Source organism: Cervus canadensis, chromosome 2, assembly GCF_019320065.1.
Source record: "Cervus canadensis isolate Bull #8, Minnesota chromosome 2, ASM1932006v1, whole genome shotgun sequence".
NCBI classification, from domain to species: Eukaryota; Metazoa; Chordata; class Mammalia; order Artiodactyla; family Cervidae; genus Cervus; species Cervus canadensis.
In genome coordinates this window covers 19,134,646-19,149,595 of record NC_057387.1, presented here as the reverse complement: position 1 = coordinate 19,149,595, position 14,950 = coordinate 19,134,646, and the positions used below count along the sequence as shown (strand labels likewise).

Here is a 14,950-nt window from a genome sequence, read left to right as displayed (position 1 = left end):
AAATATATTTATAGATATAAAAGCTTAAAGATAGATGTAGACTTCCCTGATGGCTCAGTGGTAAAGAATCTGCCTGCTAAATACAAGAGACTGGGATTCGATCTCTGGGTCAGGAAGATCCCCTGGAGAAGGAATTGGAACCCACTCCAATATTCTTGCCTTGGAAATCCCATGGACAGAGGAGCCTGACGGGCTACAGTCCATGGGGTTGCAAAAGTTGGACACAGCTTAGGGATGAAACAACCACCACATGGATTTGGTAGCACAAATTCAGGGATAAGCCATGTACTTGGAGGAAATTCCATTCAGGAGTGAACAGAGAGGTCCTTGGTTGCTGACAGAATCTCCCCTTGACTTCAGACATAAGACAAACCAAGGAGTCTGTCAGCACGCAAATACCACTGAATTCAGAACAGTAGCAACAGGATGATACTAAGAACATGGCTGTTGCCAGTTAGGATTGTGGAGGCCAGTCTGAAGCAAGCAGAGTTGGCTGGAGGCTGGAAATGTTGTACCTCTAGTCCAGCATCAATAGAATCGCAGTCTAGAGACAGAATGGTTAGTGCTTTCTTCAAAAGTTCCTGGTTTTCCAAACAAGTTCATAGGATGTTTCCTCAAATGGCGAATGTATCATTTTTAAAAATTCAATATTTGTGCAAAAAAATTCATAATGAGCAAAGTATCAGTTTTAAAGAAAAAAGGCCTGACCCTCCACTTAGGAAGTTCACCTCACCCTAATCCCAGTCCTGAGTATTATAGCTTAAATTTTTTTAACCATAATTATTAAATAATTTGCTGTGGAGTCTTCCACACTAATTTTTTTTTAAGAATAAAAGTTATAATTCTGGAACCTTGAAAATGGGCGAGGTTAGGGGAAATGGTAGAGGAAGCACAATGGTGTAGGTTACCAATAGCTTCAGAGTCTGATTCCATATTTTGTATAAAACTACCTCTCCCACTGTGAGGTCAGTGTCTTATTTAATCTCTTTTTCTTGTAGCATGGCGGACACCGACCTGTTTATGGAATGTGAGGAGGAGGAGTTGGAGCCGTGGCAGAAAATCAGTGATGTCATCGAGGATTCTGTAGTTGAGGATTATAATTCAGTGGACAAAACTGCTACAGGTAACAAAAACTCTTTGATCTTAGATTGTTGTTACATTGACTGAACTGAATGGCATTTTTGTTAAGAAAGTATGAGGTGGAAGACTTAAGAATTCAGGGTTGCTTCTCTGTGGCACTGGTACTACCTTTTCCCCCTATTCTCTGGTCTGTAAGTACTTTGGTTTTCCTTATACACAAAGCTAGAAACACTGTATTTACTAAATTAAAAACATTGAGAGTTGAGTTAACCAATATTTATCAAACACATAAGCAATTCTCTTACCAAATGATGTGTGAACAAGTGGTGTGTGTTAGTGTTCATTTATATACCCAGTCAAAAACAGGTTCCCATAGTCTTGAGGGGTTTTTTTGTTTGTTTTATTTGAACTTAGTTTCCTTTGTGAGCTGAGCAGAATTTGCTTTGTGTCTGTCTTCAGGGACAGTTTACAAACTTAGGCTTGTAGCTTCTCTTTCAAAAAGGTGCGGTTGCAGGGTCAAATTCTAGGTTGCCCTAAATTCATAAAGTGGGTGGTAGTTCTTTTTCCCCTGAATTGTATCTGTTGCTCTTTTTTTTTTTAATTTTTCCTGCCTTGAGAACTGAAGATGGCATTGGTTTGAAACAGGATAGTTGGTGGTCTTGTGGACAGCTTACTAATGCATGGTTATGAATACCAGTAGTGGTGATAATAAGCCTTTTGAGTTCTAGAGGTTTGCTTGTGCTCTATAAGCAAAATAGTGAAATCTGGTTCAGGGAGCCTGTAATCTAATGTATTTCACCAGGAAATCGGAGACAAAAAAGAAGGCATTGTGCCTCATTTGTGGCTTGAGGGACACATAGGAGGAGAAATCAGATAACCAGTCAGATGTACGAATAAAGCAGGAAACTTTTTGGCTATAGAGACCTGCAATAAGATGAAAGATGAGAAAAGTGTCCTTCAGTGTCCTCTGTCCCTGTCTCCGAGTGACTGTGCCTCCCCTTCCCCGCAGTTTCTGTGAGCCAGCAGCCTGTCTCGGCTCCAGTGCCCGCCGCTGCCCATGCTTCTGTTGCTGGGCACCTCTCTACATCCACCACCGTTAGTAGCAGCGGGGCACAGAACAGCGACAGTACAAAGAAGACTCTTGTCACACTCATTGCCAACAACAATGGTAAGTGGGATCACTGGGAGACTTCCTGGGCCAGAGGGTTCAGAGACTAACAGCGGTCTTAAGATTAGCTGGGCCTGTTGAGGTTTAGGAAGTGACGTGGCTGCTGCTGTCGGAGTGAGTTTGGTCCTGACTCTGATACGGAAGTCAGCGGTGGTGGTCCTGAGTTAGTGCCGAGTCGATGCTGGTGTTTCAGGTCGGGGGCAGCTGATTTCTTATTACTGATAATTTCTAGGAAAGAAAATGTAAACCCCAAATTCCTAACTGTTAGGAGATATGAAGGGGGCGGGATTGTTTGTTTGTTTTTAATTAGAAGAGCCCCACTAGTCTGGTAAGAATTCTCTCAGGGCAGTTTTGTTCCATATTTTCTTTGGCAGCTTCATTTGGTCATTGGTTCCTGGGTGTGGAAAATAGGATAGGATTGTTGTCTACCTGAAGGAAATGGTGAAAGAGTAGTGTTTTTTTTTTTAACTGAGTTTATTGACTAGTGAAGTTATATAGTATTGGCTTCTGTTTCATTTTCTATTTTCTTTTCTTTGCAATATTCATTCATTTACATTAGCCAGAAGCAATTATACAGCATTAACAATTTATATCGGGGTCATATAGCATGTAATATTTTGAAAGTTAGATAAATCTTAATAATTTCACAATTAAAATGGCTTTTTTATTCCCCAAAGTAGTAAACCAAATACCAAAAAAAGGAAAGATAAAAACAAAGAACTTGTCTTCAATTGTGAAGATGATAAATATTTTTGAAAAGAGAATTGCCACAAGAATTTGTTTCATCCCCACCAAAAAAAAAAAAACCTAAACTTTACACAAAATTCACATTTTATTTACACTGAAATAAACTATATAAAATTGATTTTCTTCACCAAAAATTACAGCATTGTTTTCGCAGTATTCCTAGATAAGCCACCAGACACTTACTTTTGCAGGTTTTCTAGATTTTGCTTGTAAATCAGGATGAGGCAGAAGAAAACAGACAAATCAGCTGTAGTATCCATGACCTCGGATCCCTTCTTAACCATGCAACTGAAGTGTTCACCATGTACCTGCCAAAAAGCTTACGAAGGCTTCCTTTATAGGAATGTAAACAGCAACTACCAGATGTGGAACAACAATGGCAGGCTCTTCCATTCAAACTTTAACTATAGTTAAAGCTTCTTGCTTTAATTTCATTTGATAAAGACAAAATCTACACTGAAATCCTTGTTTAGTGAGCTCACACATTTCTCTTACAGTCTGATAATTTTCATAATGGCCCCTTTCAGGTTTTTAACAGCATACTTAAAACTCCTACTATTCAAAGGCCAATCATGAGCTTCCTTGTAACATTTTTTATTATGTCTCCTTCCTCTCGTACCTCCTACTTCATTTCTGATGACTATTTCTACATTCTGAAAATGCGTTATTGGCAAGTTCTGTCTCAAGATTCATGTCTAGAGTAAACATCTTCATAGAATTATTGCACTGCTATAAAGGACTTATTTTTAATTATTTTACATGACTAATATGTGCATTGTAGAAAAAGGGGACAGTAAAAGGAGGAAGAAAACAATTTTTAACTATAATCCTACTACCTGGAGATAACTATTTGTAACTTATTCTGTACTTATATGAATCTTTTTAATTAATTCATTTCTTTATCTTATTTTTGGCTGCACGTGGTCTTTGTTGCTTTGTGTGGGCTTTCTCTAGTTACTCTCTAGTTGCAGTGCACAGGCTTCTCATTGCAGCAGTGTGTCTTGTTTCTGACCATGGGCCCTAGGGCTTAGTGGTTGGGGCACGGGCTCAATAGTTGTGGCAGACAGGTCTAGTTGCCATGTGGCATCTTCCCAGACCAGGGATTGAATTTGTGTCTCCTGCATTGGCACTTTACCACTGGACAACTAGGGAAGTCCCCATATGTGTGCTTTATGTGCATCTATATGCTATGTGAAGTGATTCACTCCTTATAAAAATGGGCCCATACAGATTCTAATTGCTTTTTTCCCTTAATATGTAGTGACTGTCTTCTCATTTTAATAAATCTTTATGAACGCTTTTGATGATGATTTGCTGTTGTTTGGTTAACAGTCCTCAGCAATAGGTTGTAAAGGGGTATACTATGACTTTAAAAGAGTTTTTGTAAACATCTGTCTTTTCTCATATCCTTAGTTCTGAGAATACATTTCTAAATGTCAAATTGTTGTATCAGAGGTTATCACAGTTTTTAAGGATTTTGATCAGTATTTTTCCTGAAATGGCCATCTAGACATGTTGTATCTTATATTTCCAGTAGAAGTGAACCTGGTATTCTTACTTTTGGATATAACCATTTACCTTCCATATTCTTAGACATTTATTAAATCCCATTTTTTGTGATAATAAATTGTTACGATGAACATTCTCAGGCATCATATCTGTGCCTACTATGTAAGCATATCTGTCATATAAAATGAGATTGCTGGGTCAGGCATTTAAATTTTGATAGTATCAAGTTGCCATAAGAGATTGGTCTACAGACAGCCTCACCAGTCAATCTCTGGATATCAAAAAATTTTTATTACATGAAAAATTCCTAGAATTCTTTTTCAACATATAATTAGTGACCCTCATATATATATATAAAGATGAGGAACCGCTAGAGATTTTTTCATTTTTACAGATGTGGAAACCAAGGTGTGGAGAATCTGAATAATATACTTAAGGTCAAATAGTAAGTGACTAAACTGGATTTGAATTATTTAGACTTCGAAACTTGTGGCCTTCCCACTGCATTATGCTACTTTCCTATGTTTCTCTTAAAATAATCTTGTCAAAGTGCTATGAGCAACCAGTTTTGCTAAATTTTCCTTTGATCACAGTGTTCCGAGGCCCAAGATGAGCATCACGTGACTTAATTTCTTTGAATGGACCTTTGATTCCTGTGGCCTATGTGCAAAAATTTTTTTGAAATATAAAAATTGATTTTATTTACTTTGAAAAGCTCTAGTATTCAAATTAAAATGTTGACCCATGTTCATGGTTTAAAAAAAAGATATAGACTGGTTACTACAGTTACATATGTCTTGTGTGTTCTTCCAGAAATTCTTTAGTTCTGGAAGTTCTCTGGTGGTACAGTAGTTAGGACTCTGAGCTTTTACTGCCGAGGGCTTGAGTCCAATCCCTGGTTGGGAAACTAAGATCGCAGAAGTCTCACAGCCAAAAAAAAAAATAAAGGCTTAAAATTTCTTTCGTGCATAGATGAGCACACATTAATAGATTGAGTTTGTCTAGCTTTCTTTTTTTGTATGAAATATACAACTGTGACTTTTATGAAATACTCTTGAAATGCCAGCATTATTCATTATAGCCCAGAAGTGAAAACTACCTAAGATGTTGAATGAATAAGCAAAATGTGGTATATTCATACAATGGAATATTACTGGGCCAGAGAAAGAAGTGGAATAGTGATATATACTACAGCATGAATGAACCTTGGAAAACATGCTGAGTGAAAGAAGTCAAATACAAAAAGGCCACCACATACTGTATGACTCCATTGTTATGAAATGCCCTTAATAGACGAATCTATAGAAACAGAAAGTGAGATTGTTGGTTGCCAGGGCTGGGGGAAGTAGAATGGGGAATAACTGCTAATGGGTTTAAAGTTTCTTTTGGGGATGATGAAATCTGGAATTAAATAGTGGTGATGATTGCACAAAATCTGTGAATATATTAAAGAGCCTTCAAAATGTACACTTCAAATGGGTGAATACAGTATGTATGGTATGTGAATTACATCTCAGTAAGGCTTTTTCCTAAGAAAATGTTAGGAATAAGATTACAGAAGATGTTTTACTATTGTTTTTGTCATTCTTCAGAATCCATCACTCAGCATTTAGAAATTATTCCTATAGTTCTGGCTGACCGTATGTATGCATTGGAAAGGAATATTACGAAATGAAATGACCTACTGCCTGATTCTGAGCTGTGAATGATGTGAATTTAATGTTACAGATTTTTTTACTGTAATTATGATTTTCAATTCCTGTTTGGTCCATTTCAACTCCATTTAACCCTCTTATCTCTGGGGTTTAAGGCTATGTACCCTCTTATCTCTGGGGTTTAAGGCTATGTAAATAAACTTAATGAAAAAAATCAAGACCTTCAGATTTGTAAAGTAAACAGAATGTGTTTTGAGAGAAGCCATGGGATGTTCTATTATTTAATCTGCTTAAGGCTGTGGTGCTTAATTGAGAGCAGACCTCCAGGTAGAGAACTGGTTGGATGATTCTTTTAAAGGCTTTTTTAAGCCTCAAGATTCTGACTGCCTTCTTCATTTTCTGGAAATAGAACTTTGGAAGACTTTTGAATTGTCAGCATTTCTTTTAGGAAAGAAGAATGCAGGAATCATTAAAAACAATTCATTTGTTTGAATTGGAATTATTAGAATAATTTATAGAATTCATTAAATAAATATTTACTCTGGGTGACTTGCCATATGCTGGTTTTGCTTTGAGTTGAATTGTAAACCTAGTCTAGGCTTAGAAACCTTTGTTTGCATTTTATTTTTGGAAAGGTCCTAACAATTCATCAAAATTCAAACATGACCCTGACATCAGAGAATATTTGCAGAAAATGCTTGTGTTAACATTCTTTATAGTAGTAGACTATGTATAGATTTCATGGAAACAAGGCCTGTCTTTTGAGACTTTCTAATGCTAGTTGATTGCACATAAATGCAAAAAATTTTCCATCCTTCTCTTCCTATATTTAGATGAGATGTTGAGTCATTGATTTTATCTTAAGAATTTTTAGTTTCAGATAAATAACAGATAATTTATTTTCTTTTACCCTAGCAGTTAAAATAATGAATAGAAAAAAAAAATAATGAATAGAAAAATATATATTTTTATTTAGTCAATATTTTTCAACCATAAATTGTGAAGGAATAAAAAGAGATGGATGGGGAAGCTATAGATTAAAAGAGATTTAAGATGTCCATCAGTTGTACTTTATGAACCCTTTTGTAACCTAACTCAAAAAAATATAATCGTCAATTTGAATTTTAACTGGATATTTAATATCAAAGAATTGTTTTGTTTATTTATGGCTGCACTGCACAGCATGTGGGATCTTGTTCCCAGACCAGGGATCCAACCTGTGCACCCTTCTGTGGAAGTGTAGAGTCCTAACCACTGGACCACCAGGAAAGCCCCCGAGAATTATATATTTAACTTTATGGAGTTATAATTGACAAAATTGTAAGATACTTAATGTGTACATTGTGGGGATTTGATATATGTATGTGTTGTGAAAGGATTCTCACTGTCTAGTTAATTAACATATCCATTACCTCACATACTTATCATTTTGGGGGGCTGGGATAGGAATAGTGAGAATGTTTAAGTTCTCTCGGCAAACTTTTAATTATATTGTACAGTGTTATCCACTATAGTCACAGAATTATAATATTTTTTAGGAGTGATAATGATGTTATATTTTCTCTTTTTTAGGATCTTTATTTTTTAGAGATAATGTATTGAAGTATTTATAGATGATATGATCTGATACTTGTTTCAGCATAATATGGGAGCTGGTAAGAGGGTATAAGGTACAGATGAAAGAAGGTTGGCCTTAAGTTGATAATTACTGAAGCTGGTATAGGTACATGGAGGTTTATTATAGTATTTTATTTTTATATATATTTGAACATTTTCATACTAAAATATTTAAGTTGAAATATATAGAGAGAAAGACCCATATGATTAGCATAGACAGAACTTGGAATTTTTGTCTGTCAGCTTCTATAATCACTTGTCTGCTGGCCCAGTAACTGTGAGAGTCTAGTCCACTGGTGGTCTCTCGGTTTCTGGGAGAACATGGGACAAGTCACTATTGGCCCATTAATAGCCAGCCACTTATATACCCACTTTGGTGGTCTAGCTTTGTAGCTAACTAGTAACGCCATTTGTCACATGTAGTTTAAAACTTCAGAGGAGTCCGTCCCATTCTAGTGAAAAGAGCTGCAGTATTTTGCTTGAATCTTTGATTTAGGCATATTGGCTCTCTGAAATAGAATTTAGAGTAGTCTCTGTAAATCAGGAAACTTAGTGTTAATGATTTTTTAGCCAAACTTAGCAAATGGAGGCTTCCCAGGTGGAGCTAGCAGTAAAGAATCCACCTACCAATGCGGGAGACTCAAGAGACAAGGGTTCGATCCCTGGGTTGGGAAGAGCCCTTAGAATAAGAAATGGCAACCCGCTCCAGGATTCTTGCCTGGGAAGTCCTATGGATAGAGGAGCCTGGTGGGCTACAGTCCAAGGAGCCACAAAGAGTTGGACATGACTGAGCAACTGAGAACATACAGCAAATAGAGGACTTAAAACATTTCCAAAGTTACTTTTATCACACAGGAAAAAGAACTTAAAATACTTTAGCTTTAAAATATTTATGATATTGTTATTATTTATTCATGAATGAATCTTCTGAAGTCATATTTATTCGTTTTGGCAGGTGTTTTCTTTATAAGTTTTGATGACATGAAGTCTCTGTTTCCATACCTACACATACCTATACAAGACAATGGGTATTTAGAGAATCTGTTGTATTTCTGAGATTTGGTTCACTAGGAAGCGATCCCATTCTTTTGTGTACTTGCTGAATTAATGTTTGTTGATAAATATTTCTCTTTTAAAAAGTTTAAGGTAGAGTAACTAACAACAAATCAGATTCCTTTTACGTAGTAAAAATATGGAGAAAGAATTTATATGTTACTTGGTTTTGCTGACTTGGTATGGGGAAGTTATATGTGGTCACTTGAATCATCAAAGTGATAGCCATGTACAAGTCTGACCATGTGTGTTAAGACACGCCTTGTTATGATACATGGGTTTCCCTGATGGCTCAGTGGTAAAGAACCTGCCTGCCAGTGCAGGAGATGCAGGTTCGATCCCTGTGTCAGGAAGATGTCCTGGAGAAGGAAATGGCAACCCATTCCAACATTCTTGCCTGGGAAATTGCTTGGACAGAGGAGCCGTGGGCTACAGTCCATGGGATTGCAAAAGAGTTGGACACATTTTAGCAATTAAATAACAGCAAGTTAAGATATATGAGAGAGATTTTAGTGAACTTTCTGTATCTATATATTTTTCTGTTAATTGTAGATTTCGGTAAAGCTTAAATATTTGGTAAGTTTGATGACATTAAACCTGGGTGAGTGACAGTCTTGAATATCTTGATACTTGGGGATAGCATTTCTTACCTAAGACCATTATGTTGCTTATAAATTGTGGCTTACGGTGTTTTTTTTTTCTTCTTCTTCTTCCTTTTATCCTTTAGCTGGCAATTCTTTGGTCCAACAAGGTGGACAGCCACTCATCCTAACCCAGAATCCAACCCCAGGTCTGGGTACAATGGTTACTCAACCAGTATTGAGGCCTGTGCAGGTCATGCAGAATGCCAACCATGTGACTAGTTCCCCGGTAGCCTCACAGCCAATATTTATCACTACACAGGTAAGTAGGGCTCTGAATTCTGGGACCTGGTAGAATTCTGGGACTGTGGGAACCTTTCAAGGCTCTGACTTGAGTCTCCAGCATAATTAGAAATAGTTCTAGGTTCTGTCCTTTGATCTGGCTTTCTCATTTACTAGTTTTTTAATTTGATGCTGACTTTAGTAGAAAGCCCAACATAGCATACAGCTGGGTAATTTCCTCTTTATACCTCCAGGGGGGCTATTAAGTAATTTGATTGAGGTCTAGACAGGAGAGAGTGGGAAGCTTGCATTAGGAAGCCTTAACATTTGGTCCTCAAAAGTTCTCACCCTTTGCTTGGGTTATTTTTCTTAAAATGGGGTGAGTTAGTTGGCTTACGGAAGTATATGTGCAAAACTGGTGAAGTGCAGGGAGATCTTTGAAAGAGAAGGAAGATGGCTTATTTGATATAAATGTGGATTGGAGTTGAAAACCCAGTGCTGGTGTGGGATAAAAAGGCAGATGCTTTTTCCTGCCTTGTCTTACAAATTTCCCGAGGTGTATGGCCTTTTGAAGTAGACTTTGGGAACGGTTTCCTACAGTTTTTATGTTGAATCTCTCCCATTAATGTCAGGTTTTTTTCCCATTCTTTGGGGTCAGTTTCTGGATGAGTTTTTTTAAACTGAGGTTCTTTTAAGACAAGAACTAGGTTTTCATTTTTGTTCATATGCACCAAACCTCATTCTCCAGTTTTAGTATTTGTCATTCAAAAGTTTGCCAGAAGTTCAGAATTTTCTCCATCTCAGTCATTTAAAAGCTCTAGTTTGAGAGAGAGAATCATTAGGTAAGAGTGTGGGAATTTTTTGGACATGGGTCTGAATACAGTCTCTGCTAGTGTTAGCTGATCTCCATGTTAAAGATCATTTTGCTTTTTAATGCAGGGATTTCCTGTAAGAAATGTCCGGCCTGTACAAAATGCAATGAATCAGGTTGGGATTGTGTTGAACGTACAGCAAGGCCAAACGGTTAGACCAATTACACTAGTCCCAGGTAAGGAAAAATGTCTACCCGTTTGGAATAAACCAGCATCCAAGACTTGTTTTTGTTGTGGAGAGTATTGAAGGTCGTTTGAAAAGTATACTTTCTGAAACTACAAAAATCATACTGATTTAAGCCCCGTTTTTAAAAAACTTCCTAACCTTTGGCCAGGGTGGTAATTTTATTTTTCTTTTTAACTTTTTACCACCTTTCATGAGGTAGTAAAACAGGGTTTTTATAGTTATTTTTCTGTTTCTGCTGTTTTATGCAGCTATTGTTTGTTATCCTGAAGGACTATTATTAATGCAAACTCCCAAATTCTGTATTCCTAATAAGTCTACTTACTTACATGGTGGACTTATAAACTTATTTTGCTTGCATTTTACAGCATAGATTTGGAATATAAATTAAACAAGTGGCATATTTTTTGAGGATGAATATTGCCAATGATTAGGGGGTTTTTTGTTTTTTGGTTTTTTTTTTTAAGAAATTAAATTGAAAGATAATTCTTTAAAATCTTGTAATTTTGCCCATGGTTCTATCTTCAGTGTTTACTACATTTTGGGCCAAAAAATACTATATTATTTTAGTTGTGGTAAAGGTAGCTTGTCTTCCTAAGTTTCTGTCATTGTTCTTAGAGCTCATTGGGAATTTGGCCTTCAGGTCTGAGCTTATCCTATGTAGTTCTAATATTTCTTAAATATTTGTAAGTGAATTGTCTATAGTTGATCCAGGAGACTCACCTTTGGGACATCCTAGTAGAATGGCATACATAGTCTGTCTTCTATGTGAGTTTGTATAAGAGAATGAAAGACTCTTTTTAGTATTCTGAGAAAGAAGGATTACTTTTTTCGGAACCAGCTCTGCCTCTTGGCCTATGTATACCCATACTGCTTCCCACTCTATACCCATTATTCTCTTCCAGTACCAAGGTCAGGCTATTCATGATTTACTCTTGGAACAGAAAAGGTAGCGTGCTAAGATGTTTGGGGAGGAGTTGATGGAAATCTGCTTTCACTATAATGTTTTTAGGACTGATTACTGAGGCTAACTACTTCCATCAGTTTGGGGAAATAATCTTTTCCTATTCCAGTATTTCCAGTAAACACAGAGGGAATGTGTTATAGGAGAGCTCACTAACCAAGATTTGGTGCTTTTCTTTGTCTCTCTTTTGAAGCCCCAGGTACCCAGTTTGTTAAGCCGACAGTTGGAGTCCCACAAGTGTTCTCTCAGATGACCCCTGTGAGGCCAGGCTCCACGATGCCTGTGCGGCCCACCACCAATACCTTCACCACCGTCATCCCAGCCACTCTCACCATCCGAAGCACCGTCCCACAGTCCCAGTCCCAGTCGACCAAGTCCACTCCCAGCACTTCCACCACTCCCACTGCCACACAGCCGACCTCCCTGGGGCACCTTGCTGTTCAGCCTCCAGGCCAATCCAGCCAGACTCAGAATCCCAAACTAGGTGAGGCTTGGGAAGAGGAGATGGAGAGCTGGGATGGGTGGTGGCTGGAGAACAGATGGTTATCACTTGGCCAACAAAGCTCCCTCCTTCCCCTCTCCACCTGCAGTGAGCATTGCCAGCTTTGTCACTGTGAAGCGGCCTGGTGTCACAGGTGAAAATAGCAATGAAGTGGCCAAACTGGTGAATACCCTTAACACCATCCCTTCCCTGGGCCAGAGTCCTGGGCCAGTGGTGGTATCCAACAACAGCTCCGCACATGGGTCTCAAAGAACCAGCGGGCCTGAGTCTTCAGTGAAAGGTACGATGATCAGAAAGACTCTGGGCAGCCAATCATTCAAAAACATTAGCATAAAGTATTTATTGTATCAGAAGTCTATACTGTGAAATAGAGAAAATAGGGTATAGTTGCTATAGTCTGTTATCACAGAAACTTTAGTGTAGTAAAGGGGATTGCCACTTGCGAAAAGTGTAACTAAGTCAGCCCAAAGGAATTTTCTTGTTAACTGTGCTTTTGAGACTAGTGAAATGGATTGAGTGATAGAGATGAATGGGATAATCAAAAGATAGTTCAGGGAGGAGGAGATGGATTTCTCAACTAGATTTTAAAGTTGAGATTTGGTAGAGAGGTTTTCAGGTGTAGAAGGGTATGAGCATAACCATTTTCAATTTCAGTCCTAGAATAGGACTTGGCAAACCTTTTCTGTAAAGTCAATATTTTAGGCTTCATGTACAGTATCATTTTGTCACAACTACTTTGTGCCATTTTGGTGCAAAAGTAGCCATAGGCTTATGACTATATGCCACTAAAACTATTTATGGGCTCTGAATGTTCAATTTCGTTTTATTTTCATGTGTCAGAAAATCTTACTCTGCTTTTATTTGAACCCTTTAAAAATACGAAAACCTTTAACAAATGGTATTGAGGAAACTGGATATTCACATGCAAAAAAAGGGCGTTGGGCCATTACCATACACCATGTACAAAAACTAACTCAATGAATTATATCCCAAAATAAAAGACCTAAAACCATAAAACTCTTAGAAGAAAGCATAGGGGGAGAACTTTATGACATTGGATTTGGCAGTATTTTCTTGCATATGACACCAAAAGCATAGGCAGCAAAAGAAAAAGTAGATAAATGCTGCAGTTGCTAAGTCGCTTCAGTCATGTCCGACTCTGTGCGACCCCATAGACGGCAGCCCACCAGGCTCTGCCGACCCTGGGATTCTCCAGGCAAGGACACTGGAGTGGGTTGCCATTTCCTTCTCCAATGCATGAAAGTGAAAAGTGAAAGTGAAGTCGCTCAGTCGTGTCCAACCCTGTGCGACCCCATAGACAGCAGCCCACCAGGCTCTTCTGTCCATGGGATTTTCCAGGCAAGAATACTGGAGTGGGCTGCCATTGCCTTCTCTGAGATAAATGAGACTACTTCAAAATTTAAAACTTCAGAGCATCAAAGGGTTAGGGTTAGGGAGAGTGGGAAAGCAACTCACTTTTCATGGGAGAAGATACTTGTAAATCATATATCTTATAAGGACTTAATATCCAGAATATATAAACTATTTCTACAGCTCAACCAACAATAAAAGAACAACCCAATTAAAAAATGAGCAAAGGAGCTGAATAGAGAATTCTCAAGGAAGATATACAAATGGCCATTAAGCACCAAAAAGATGCTAAACATCACTAATGATGAAAATGCAGATCAAAATTACAGAAAATACTACTTCACACCGATTAATATAGCTCTTATCCAAAAAAAGAAAAAGAAAAGAAGTGTTGGTGAAGGATGTAGAGAAAGTGGAACCCCTGTGCATTGCTGGTGGGGATGTAAAATGGGATGATGGTCCCTCAAAAAATGAGAAATGAAATTACCACATGTTTTAGTAATTACATTTTCGGGTATATATACCCAGAAGAATTGAAAGCAGGGACCTAAACAGATACTTGTACCCCCATGTTCACAGCAACGTTGTTCACAAAAGCCTGTAGATGAAAGCATCTCAGATGTTCATCAACTGATGAATAGATAAAATAGGGTATATATATATACAGTGGTGTATTCAGTTCAGTCGCTCATTCATGTCCAACTCTTTGTGACCCCATGAACTGCAGCACACCAGGCTTCCCTGTCCATCACTGACTCCTGAAGTTTGCTCAAACTCCTGTCCAGCGAGTCGGTGATGCCATCCAACCATCTCATCCTCTCTTGTCCCTTTCTCCCTCCTGCAGTCTTTCCCAGCATCAGGGTCTTTTCCAATGAGTCAGTTCTTTGCATCAGGTGGCCAAAGTATTAGAGCTTTAGCTTCAGCATCAGTCCTTCCAATGAATATTCGGGACTGATTTCCTTTAGGATGGACTGGTTGGATCTCCTTGCAGTCCAAGGGACTCTGAAGAGTCTTCTCCAACACCACAGTTCAAAAGCATCAATACTTAAGTGGTATATTGTTCAGCCTTAAAAAGGAAAGAAATTCTGATATATGCTGTAATATGGATGAACCTTCAGGACATTATGCTAAGTAAAATAAGCCAGTCACAAGAGGACAAATACTGTGTGAGTCCAGTTACCTGAGGTATGTGGAGTAGTCAGACTCACAGAGACAGAAAGTAGAGTGGTGGTTGCTAGAGTTGTAGGAGGAATGGACAATGGGGAATTATAATGGGTATAGAGTTTTAGTTTTGAGGGGTGAAAAGGGTGTTGGACATTGCATGAAAATGTGAATGTTCTTAACCACTGAACCAAACATTTTAAA

At 38.0% G+C, this 14,950-nt stretch overlaps 1 protein-coding gene across 7 annotated transcripts in view; it reads left to right on the top strand.

The window, feature by feature from the left end:
• POGZ (pogo transposable element derived with ZNF domain) overlaps positions 1-14,950 on the top strand; it is a 57,729-nt gene that overhangs the window by 26,186 nt on the left and 16,593 nt on the right. For 4 of the 7 annotated variants that reach the window (XM_043458278.1, XM_043458250.1, XM_043458268.1 and 1 more), the window contains exons 2-7: positions 999-1,123; positions 2,090-2,248; positions 9,557-9,732; positions 10,632-10,740; positions 11,906-12,196; positions 12,276-12,494. In XM_043458278.1, coding sequence (XP_043314213.1) covers positions 1,000-1,123; positions 2,090-2,248; positions 9,557-9,732; positions 10,632-10,740; positions 11,906-12,196; positions 12,276-12,494 — 1,078 coding nt within the window. In that variant the 5' untranslated portion in view covers position 999. The remainder of the gene's footprint in view (positions 1-998; positions 1,124-2,089; positions 2,249-9,556; positions 9,733-10,631; positions 10,741-11,905; positions 12,197-12,275; positions 12,495-14,950) is intronic. The other 3 variants (XM_043458287.1, XM_043458294.1, XM_043458292.1) reach the window with 3 other exon arrangements.